Genomic DNA, 10,504 nt, shown 5'->3' with positions numbered 1-10,504 from the left:
TGTATCTGGCTGCTTTTGCTCAACATAACGGAAGAATTCACTTGTGTTTCACATCACAGTGGTTCACTTATTTCCTTTGCTGTACAGTTAAGCATGGTATGACTATACCACAATTTCCCTCTGTTGATGGGCATTTGAGTCTTTTCCAGTTTGGGGCTATTATAAAAATTCTCATGCATGTCTTTTAGTGGGTAAATCTACATTTTTCTGTTGGGAATATGCCTAGGAGTGGAATTATGTCACAGAATATGCATATGTTCAGTGCTAGTAGCTTCTGCCAAACCGTTTTCCAAAAGAGTTGCGCTAATTTTCATTCTTACCAGCAATGCCTGAAAGTTCCAGTTGCCACATACCCTGGCCAGCACTTGGTTTTGTTAGATTTCATTGTAGCCATTCTGGTGGGTATGTGGTACCATTACTTTGTGGTTTTAATTCGCATTTCTTTGACAACGAACGTGGTTCCCATTTTCTGCCAGATTGCTTGTTTCTTTCTCTTATTGATTTACAGGAGCTCTAAAAAAATGTTTATTTATTTTTGAGGGAGAGAAATAGCATGAGCGGGGGAGGGGGCAGAGAGAGAGAGAGAGGGAGACACAGAATCCAAAGCAGGCTCCAGGCTCTGAGCTGTCAGCACAGAGCCCGACGTGGGGCTTGAATTCACGAGCCCTGAGATCATGACCTGAGCCAAAGTCGGACACCCAACCAACTGAGCCACCCAGGTGCCCCTAAATGGTGTCTTTTAATGACTGTAAGTTACTTAATGTAGTTTAATTGACCAATAAGTATCTTAATATTTTAAATCATTTTTACATGACATTTAGTTCCTTAAACAAATAGTAGAGTTCACAAATACACACAAAAAGTTAAACATAAAAAATTAAAAGCCTGGGAAATATAAATTAGGTTTAGACCAGGGAGATAAAACACACAAATAAGCCATATAGTTCTGTTAACATGTTACAACAGAGCAATACATTTTGCTTAGAGCCGCTTAGAAGTCGAATGGAAACACGTTCTGTTATCTGGTTCTCATTTGTCTGAGGTCTTCAGTTTTATAAGGATCAAAGCAGACACGGGATAGGTGGACTGTGAGGTGCATCCACACGTAGCAGGTAATTTTCATGTCAGAGAGCTAACAAGTGTACTTTCTGTTACAGGTTATTCAACGACAGTTATGACCTCCCGGTTACGTGCATTGGGTGGAAGAATTAATAACATACGCACCTCAGAATTACCCAAAGAGAAAACTCGATCTGAAGTCGTCTGCAGCGTCCGCTTTTTAGATGGCTTGGTACAGACTTTTAAAGCCAATGTAAGGTCTCCAAATTTAATCTTTTCTGAATTAATGCTATTAAGTCATAATGTTTCTTCATTTTATAAACCAAGATATCAAAACTTTTTATTTTTTTAATTTTTTTTTAACGTTTATTTATTTTTGAGACAGAGAGAGACAGAGCATGAACAGGGGAGGGTCAGAGAGAGGGAGACACAGAATCTGAAACAGGCTCCAGGCTCTGAGCTGTCAGCACAGAGCCCAACGCGGGGCTCGAACTCACGGACCGCGAGATCATGACCTGAGCCGAAGTCGGCCGCTTAACCGACTGAGCCACCCAGGCGCCCCTCAGAACTGTTTTTAAATGAAAGCTTGAGGTCTCAGATCTTGTATGTTGAGATTGGCCTGGAAATAACGCTAAAAACTTTGCTCACATTCTTGTTCACCTGGAGTGCCTTGCCCCCACTTCTTGGTGACACGAACTGAGTGACACTTCGATGTTACCTGTTCTGTGCCATCTTCATCAGCTTCCTGAGCTCGTTCTCCCATGATGGTGCCCTGTCTGCTTTATTAGAGCCCATGTCACATTTTGTTAATAGTCGTTATAATTACTAGATTGTATGTTCTTTAAATGGTGAGCTCCTGGGGACAGGCATGGTGTCATCTCCCCTGGGCCCAGTCCAGGACCAGGCACATAGCAGGTGCTTATTATGGTATGAGTTCATGGGTCCAATCTGGAGGGTAGTAAGATGTGTGCCTCATAAATGGCAGGGCTGGCTTCTCCCACCTCAAGCTCATGACAGACGCAGGACTGGAAACGAGGCCTCCAGTATCAGGCCACCAGTGAGGTCCTTGAACTGTAGCAGTCATGCCGTCCCTCCCTCCCCCAGTCACCGTTTAGCCCATGACCTCTGCCTGTCTCTCCCATACTCTGGCTGGTCCTAAGGGGGTCAACCCCAGTCCTGGACTGGCTGCCAGCATCTGCCCCAACCTGGAAAGTTCAGTGTGTAAGGAGAGGGGTTGGAAAGGGAAGATTGGGTACAAGAGAACAACCAGGGGTAATAGAAGGCCACAGAAATTGAAAGGGTAACAAAAACTGGCCCCTGGGTCTTCCACGCCACCCCTAAGTTTGCCTCCCGCTGACCCCAGGTCACTATGGACCTTGATGGCTGAGCAGACAAGAGGGGAGGGCAGTTTGCAGGAAGTCACAGCACGGCAGTTTCTCTAAAAGGGTCACGTATGCCTCTTAAAGATGCTCTAAATTGACAGTATATGCCTGGCTCCTTTGTTGTTGGTTTGGGAGCTATTCCTTTGCTGTTTATCTTCTTTCTGATAAGAACGTGAGTGTTTATTCAATAAATGTTTACTGGGCACCTACTATGTGTCAGGCTTCATGCTGGTTATAAAGAATACAGCAGTGAACAAAACAGCCAAGTATGTGGCCTTTTAAAGCTTACGTCTAGTGTGAAGAAATGGACCATAAACAAATGTATACTGTGTCAGATGGTATGTATTTAGAAGAAAAATAAAGTGGGATGAGGAAGGTAGTGCCAGAGCAGGGCAGTTGTGGGGTTGTCATTCTATAGAAGTGACCAGAGAAGACCTCATCTAAAAGAAATGAAGGAAAGAACTATGTTGTTCTCTGGAGGGAATGCACATTCCAGGTAAAAGAAGTAGCAGTGCAAAGGTCCTGAGGCAGGATCCCACTCAGTGTAGTTGCAGAGCAGTATGGAAGCTAGTGTGTCTGGAGTAGAATGAACAAGGGGGAGAGTAGCAAGAGAGGTCAGAGGTGATAGGTGTTGGGTTGGGGAGGCTGCTGCGTAGAGCCTTATAGGTCATCCTGAGGGTGCTGGTTTTATTCTGAGGGAGGCAGAAACCATTGGTAGGTCTGGGCAGAGACCTTACATGATGTGACTCAAGTGTTACTCTGGATGCTCTGTCAACAGTAGACTGGGGGGGGAGGGGGGAGAGGCAAGGACTAAAAGGATATTATAACAGTCCAGGGGAGAGGAGGAGAAGGAGAGTTGGACAGGATGGTAAGTGTGGAGGTGGCTAAGAATAAACCGAGTCTGAAACTATTTTCAAGGCAGAGCCAGTGGGATTTGCTAATAGATGGAATTTGGGATGGGAAAGAGGCCCTCAAGGTGACTCTCAGGGTTGTCGGCCTGGGAAACTAGCAAGATGGAGTTGGGGTCGATAGAGATGGGAAAGGCTGTAAGAAGGGTAGGCTTGGGGGTGGAGATAACCAGTTCTGTCAAGGACGTGTTGAGTTTGAGGTGCCTGGTACTCGTCTACATAGAGATGGTGTCAGATATACAAGTGAGAAGGTTAAGGGAAGCGTTAAGGCTGGGATGCAGATGTGGGGCTACAAAACGGGGTGAGGTCAGCTGGGAAGTGAGGACACAGAAGGTACGAACAAGGGTCAGTGTTGAAAGGTTTGAGAGACAAGAAATAGGCACTACAGGAGACAGGGACAGACTGTCCCAGGAGGGAGAAGGAGAGCAAGAGCCAGTGTCTGAGAATCCCAGGCCAGAACTTTTTAAAGGGGGAGTGAGGAGCCCTGTAAACAGGGATAAGGAAAGCGCCTGCCCAGAGCGATGATCCTAGAACATGTTCTTATGAACACGAACACCATTGTCCTTATCATGCTGCTGCCATTGTTGCTTCCTCAAGCTTCAGCAGTCCGGTCAAAGCTGACTCACATTGAACTTGAGTCTGAGGGCCTGGTGGCAGCTTAGAATCCCTGTCACTTTAGATCTTCTACTTGTAGGGAGCGTTGGCACCAACTCTTGAGCCCAGACCCCCTTATGGGCAGGAGCAGGCATCATCAGGAAGCTGGCCTATACATCACTTGTTCTTAGCCCATCCCAGGGAGCATGCTGGTCACGGACAGTGACCTGGCATAGCAAAGATGGCCTCTGATGGAGTAGGGGACTGGGCTGGGAGGCTTGTTCTTTATAAATGTGCCCTTTATTATGTTTCAGTTCCTTTTGGGAACTGGGAAAGTTGGGAAAAATATACCAGAATGGGTGAGTTTTGCACTCTAGAGGGGAGATGCAACATTGTGGGGACATGTAGCCTTTGGCAGCCAGCACACCATACTCAGGCAGGCAGACCGTCCATCAGCTGACGGCCTGGAGCCTCCCAGCACCTCTGTTTGCTCACGGCAAAGGGGATGCTGGTGATGACTTTGTGAACAGCCATAAAGATTCGAGATCATATATGAAAAGTGCATGTTGTGTCATATCTGGCTCATTGTGGATGTTTGATAGTTACTTACCTATTAAGTGTAATATAAAATTCTATAAAAATTTTAACAAGGCAGGGCGCCTGGGTGGCTCAGTCGGTTAAGCGTCCAACTTCGGCTCAGGTCATGATCTCACGGTTTGTGAGTTGGAGCCCTATGTCAGGCTCTGTGCTGACAGCTCAGAGCCTGGAGCCTGCTTCAGATTCTGTGTCTCCCTCTCTCTCTGTTCTTCCCCTGCTCGCGCTCTGTCTCTCTAAAACAAAGATTTAAAAAAAATTTTTTTTAATTAAGGGAAACCAAGGTCTTTGATGCACCAGGAGAGTATCTCCTAATTGAGGGGGACAGTATCTCATATTTTGGAATATGTGGACTGGGTGGGCCATCTTTTCCACACTGTCATGATTCCCTTGTGATGGAAGCGGTCCCGGGTAAAAGAGGCAGCAGGTGCAGGGCCCTCAGGCAGGAAGGGGGGAATGTGTGCAGGAAATGGGTGTGTCTCATGTTCCCACACTATGGCCAAACAATATAAGACCACACCAAAGAGGAGGCTGCAGGAGGGGGCCTGATGACTACCTAATTCTCCTCTTCCTGGTCACTATGGTCAATTTCCAGGTGCATGATCTTCTCTCTAGCACTCAAAAAAGGAGCTGTCTTTTTGCTTGTTCTTTATAGTCTATTTCTGAGTCTCAGTGTCCTTAAGTCGAATGGTTTGGTTCAAAGGATTCCTGAGAAGTCTGCCTGTTGAAGGAGAATTTGCGATTTCCCAGAGGCACCGTGCTGTCTCCCACCCCCGTGCCTTTGTGCCAGGCGCACTGTTTAAGATGCCTTCTCTTTAGGACGCCTGGGTGGCTCGGTCTGTTGAGCGTCCAACTTCGGCTCAGGTCATAATCTCACAGTTCATGAGTTCAAGCCCCACATCAGGCTCACTGCTGTCAGCGCAGAGCCCGCTTCAGGTCCTCCGTCCCCCTCTCTCTGCCCCTCCCCCCCCAAATAAATAAAACATTAAAAAAGTTAATAAAAAAAATTTTTTTAATGTACTCAGCCCTGTCACCCTCCCAGACCCAGGTCAGGAGTTGCTTCCACTTGGCCCCAGGTTGAATTAACCATTCGTATCGTCCTCTGTGTGTTTTCTGTGCCTGAGGGTGTCACGGCACTCGACAGCATTTGGCTTGCCATGTTACGGTCACTGCTTCTATGCCTGGCCTCTCTGGGACACTAACTGTGGCTCGATCCCCATGCTCAGCACTGTGCCTGCTTCATAAACACCAAGTGGTGACAGTGGCTGAGTCCTGCCGTAGATGCAAAGTGCAGTTGAATGTCCCCACTGACTTCTCACTTCAGATGGCAGAGAGCAGAGTGGCAGATGATCCCCCAGGGTGACACACGCCAAGTCACTTTGAGGGCGTTTAGGATGGCATTTGCTTATTCTTAGCCATCTTCCTCATGCTGTTAGTAGTTTTCTTCCCTGTACACGCTTCCGTGGCTCCCAAGGGGTCAACAAAACTGATGTGGGATTAGCGTTTTGCCGTGGATAATCCATGGGTAGGTCATGGAGAGTTTACTCTCATCTTGATATCTTTGTTTCCCAATTCAGACATCACTTGGGAATCTCTGCTAAGGGGAAGGAAGAAGTCTCAGACAATTTAACTATACTGTCTTAAATCATATTTGTGTGGTTTTTCTTTGAGCCCTACTTCCCATGCGTACCATGTGACTTCTTGGCGTGACATTTATTAAAGCATTTCTTACTACAAGATACGAGTGTGCATAAAATCTCTAAATGTTTTAACTCCTTTTTGCCTACAATAAAGATATTTAACCATTGGTTTTTCATTCATTTTAAAAATATGCCCACTAGACCTTTTGTGTTTTTTTTTTCTTAGAAACAAGATACCGGTCAAGTTCTTCTGGATATGGCATACAACCACTTGGGTGTGACCGAAAAGGAATATTTTGGTTTGCAGCATGGGGATGATTCAGTAGACTCTCTTGTAAGTATCATCCCTTTCAGACATCGCTGGATTTCTGTATGGTTTGGTTTTATATCTTATGTTTTCTTACCCAACAGAGATGGCTGGAATCAAGCAAGCCCATCAGGAAGCAGTTAAAAGGTGAGGCTGACCTTCTCATTTTGGTTGAACACTGGGTATTCGTGTATCACGGCCCGTTTCTCTCTTCCAATTATCCGTGTGCCTGTTAACATCTGGGACCCGGCTTCCAGGTGGTCCAGGTGATGTGAGTAAACTGTCTTCTCCCTGTTTGACTTCTGAGTGAGCAGAGATGCTTTCAGATCAGTCCTCACCAGCAGTGAGCAGGAAAGGTGAAAGAAGGCAGCCAAGAGCCCAGGAACCTACTTTCTTCTTACAAGGGAAGGGAGATGGCTTTTCTTAGCCCAGTGTGAGAGCCAGGGTGGGAAAGGCATGTGTGCATGCAAGCACACGCATGCACACACACACACATACACACCCCTCCTACTGGAGTCTGAGACATAGGTAGTCAATATAACAAATATAACATACTGCTCCTAAGCCCGGTGCTGTACATTAACTCCCATTTAGACAGGGTTTCACACCATGCCCCACCCCACCCTCCGCCTGGATCCGTCCTCAGCCTGGTTTCTAGCATCACACTCTCTGTTCCCCTTTATGCACTTTATGCCCCAGACAAACCTGGCTGACCTCCCAGGCTGCACACATTCCTCTGTACCTTCCCTCAGTCTGTTCCCTCTGTTGGGATTGCTTTTCCCTCTTCTCTATATCCAAATGTTGCTGTTCTTCAAAGCCACTCAGACTCTATCCCTACTTCTACTAGAAGCCATGACCCCTCCCCCCCCCCCCACCCTCCCTTCATGTGTCATTGTCTGCTTTGCTCCTCAGAGCATTGTCCTTCATCTCCCAGTCGCCTGCCTTAATCTTCCTTGGAAACTGCCAGCTCCTTCAGGTCAGGGCCCCTGCCACACCTTCTCTGCATTCCTCACAATGCACCCCCTCCCCAGGAGGTGGCCAGTGAATGGCTGAGGGGTGAATGGCAGGTGGATTTTTACACATAAGTGTGCACACACGTATGCCACCTCCCCCCACTCGCCCAAGCACCCACATGGGAAGGAGTAGAGACAAAGAACCGTGGCCAGGATCCCACTGCTGCTGTCCCCTGGAGCATGGGCCTCCAAGTCCTGACCTCCCTCAGCATTCAGAACTGCCCACAGGGAGCCACAGAGCCGATGTGCAGATACATGCCTGCCCCCATTTGAAGTCTCAGAGCAGTGAGTCCACACAGACATGAATACATTCCCTCATCGTTCATTCCCTCACTAACTCATTCATTCGGGAAGTGTATCCTGAGCTCAGATTTTGGCAAGGCACTGGGCTAAGCTCTGAGAATCCGGTCCAAATCAGATTTGGACCTGCCCTCAAGGAGCTCACAGCCAAGCATGGGGATATGGACACCAGGAGAGTGAGGGTTCTAGGATAGTTCTGAGCACGTGATAGGACACTCTGGGTGCACAAAGGCATCCTGAGACACACATTGACAAGGTCTGGTGGGAAGGAGCTGAGAAGATGTCCCAAGGCATGGGAACACTTAGCTGTCCCCTGATGTGCAGGTGGTCAGCCTGTACCAAGTTACAGCGTCACCCGCTGGTCCCTGGGCACACATGCAAAGGTACATTCGTAGGTGCACACACACTGCTTGAGTCTTTGACACAGGAGAGAGACTGACAGAACTAAAGACAGGGGAGGTAGAACCCCAGATGAACGGAGGTCGACAAGTCTGTAAGAGGAGCAGGGTAGAGAAGGCTTGAGTTTCTGAAGCAGGAAAGTGCCGAGCACATAGATAGGGCCAGCGAACATTTACTGAGTAACGGAGAGGGGTGCAGCCGACCTGAAGGAGAGCACGGAGCTTAGCAACACAATCTCCTCTTCTCCTGTTGCCATATCTAGCAAAAGAAATGGGCTAATTTTATCTCTGCAAGCAAATCGATTCTTGGTATTGTTGCATAAAGCCGTATTTGAGTATGGTAATTAATTGCATAATAATGTTTGCTAGTATGTTCGTCACTTTGGGAATTTACTTTGCGTTAAAAAGCATGAATTGTCCAATATAAACGTGACTGAGAGGTGGCATAGCAGAATCAAAAACCTCAGTGCTACCGTTCTGGTACTGTCATCAGCTGTGTGACCCAAGGCAAGTCTCTGTGCCTGTTGGCCCGTCTGCAGAAACAGTGCCATCAACACCAGCCGAGCCTACTCAGAGTTAAGGCGGTGTTTCAACTCAAGAATATACCTGAAAATGTTTGGGAAAAGTATAAAGTCGCTATATATGTGAGGTTATTTCTTTGTGAATATTGTATAATCTGTTGATGTCAGGAATTTTTAAAATTCCTGATCTAGATAATGGAGTGCATTGTTTGAACACAGCCCTAAGTTAAACCTGTATTAGGAGGTAATACCTCATTCTGTGCTCATATTGCAGATTATTCTACTTTTTGCAGACTTGGAGATTTCTAAATAGTCACTTAACCTGTGCACTCCTTGTTCGAAATTAGTCCTTGTATCGATGGAAAAAAGCAGTGGTCTAGTGAAAAAAAAAAATGCATCACTTAATGGGAGAGTAGCAGCTTACCTGCATTGACTTTTTTAAAGGGAAAACTTAAATTTGTTTTTGAAAAATGTTGTAGGAGGTTTCCCCTGTACTCTGCATTTTCGAGTAAGATTTTTTATACCTGATCCCAACACACTGCAGCAAGAACAAACCAGGTAATCACTTTTTTTTTTAAGTTTCCTTTTTAGTATATAAAAATGAGTAACCACTAAGAATGTACGCGTTATTTTATCACTGTGGCCATACACTTCATTTGGGTAGAACCACACCAGTGGTTCCCATCCAGGTAAAAATCAGAGGGGTACATACTGAACTTTTCATCAGCTGATTAGTTCTCTGTCTTGGACCTACTTACGTCCTTACTTGGTGCAATTCCCAATACACTCCCTTCCACCTCCTCCCGCCTCCCCCGCTGCCCCAGCCTCTCCTGCCTGTTGAGAGTGAAGTGCCCAAAGAAAGCAAAGTCATCCGTTCTCTAACGCAGGCAGGGTTTGGAAAACCATTGTGTGAAACGGTCATCCCCAGATCAAATAGCCCCGTGTCTCTGCTAGACTAGAACTGAGGCCCTTTAGGATAACGAGGTGTTTAAACTAAGCATTCTCTGCCACATCCCTAGTTGGTAAGAGACAGAAAGCTATGCAAGCTGGACCAGCTTCTCTCCTGAGTGAATCAGGGTGCGCAGGCAAAATGTGAACCAGATAAGGGAAAGAGAGCCCAGATAGGATTGTTTACCCCTCAGGGCTTGGCGTAGGGCCTGGCTCTTGTTTTGTACTGGCACGTGGGGTTTCTGGGTGGGGAACAGCGTTTGGAATGGAGGGGGTGGACACAGGAAGGTTGTTGCTGTTTGAACAGTGACCCTGCCTCTACTTCCCCTCCCCCATGGCAACGTTGAGCCCTTTTATTATTGATCTGTTTATTTTTCATAGGGAGGGAAATTTCCAGAGTGTTTCCTCTACCAGAAAAAGTAAAATAAAAGTGGATATTAGGAATATTGACTCCTATTCTGTGTTCATTGTTCCCATGAGACCAACACCAACAAGGTGACATCAACTCAGGCATTGAGTACTATGTTTTGTTTTGTTTTGCTTTTGAAGGTAACCACATGATGACATTTTAACTTTTAATGTGTTGAAAGGGTAAATATTAGTCTGTTATTCTGTTTTGCTTTCTTTGTGCACCTCTTCCCTCCACGTAGCAGCCATTGGAGATTTGACTATGTTTACTGTTAAATTAAATTTTACGCCAGAGTAAGAGATGCCCGGCACGGCTCATTGGATAACCATGGGAAGTTCACATGGTGCTCTGAGTTTTCCCCATAATGGCTCCTAATGCTGGTGGACTAAGGGGGGTGTAGCAGATCGGTTCATGAGCTGGCGGACACAGAG

The 10,504-nt window shown here is 46.5% G+C and overlaps 1 protein-coding gene across 2 annotated transcripts in view; it reads left to right on the top strand.

The window, feature by feature from the left end:
- The first annotated feature begins 1,165 nt into the window (after nt 1-1,165).
- Nucleotides 1,166-10,504, top strand: part of PTPN3 (protein tyrosine phosphatase non-receptor type 3) — a 77,117-nt gene continuing 67,778 nt past the window's right edge. Inside the window, exons 1-4 of one of the 2 annotated variants that reach the window (XM_047099514.1) lie at nt 1,166-1,312; nt 6,404-6,511; nt 6,589-6,631; nt 9,196-9,274. In XM_047099514.1, the coding sequence (XP_046955470.1) occupies nt 1,175-1,312; nt 6,404-6,511; nt 6,589-6,631; nt 9,196-9,274 (368 nt within the window). In that variant the 5' untranslated portion in view covers nt 1,166-1,174. The remainder of the gene's footprint in view (nt 1,313-6,403; nt 6,512-6,588; nt 6,632-9,195; nt 9,275-10,504) is intronic. The other variant, XM_047099504.1, reaches the window with a different exon arrangement.

This window comes from Lynx rufus, unplaced genomic scaffold, assembly GCF_022079265.1.
Source record: "Lynx rufus isolate CCGP_SWC_20201006 ecotype Redwood Valley unplaced genomic scaffold, mLynRuf1.p SCAF_10, whole genome shotgun sequence".
NCBI lineage: Eukaryota > Metazoa > Chordata > Mammalia > Carnivora > Felidae > Lynx > Lynx rufus.
The sequence above is the reverse complement of the archived record's forward strand: the minus strand, read 5'-3'. Positions and strand labels throughout refer to the sequence as shown.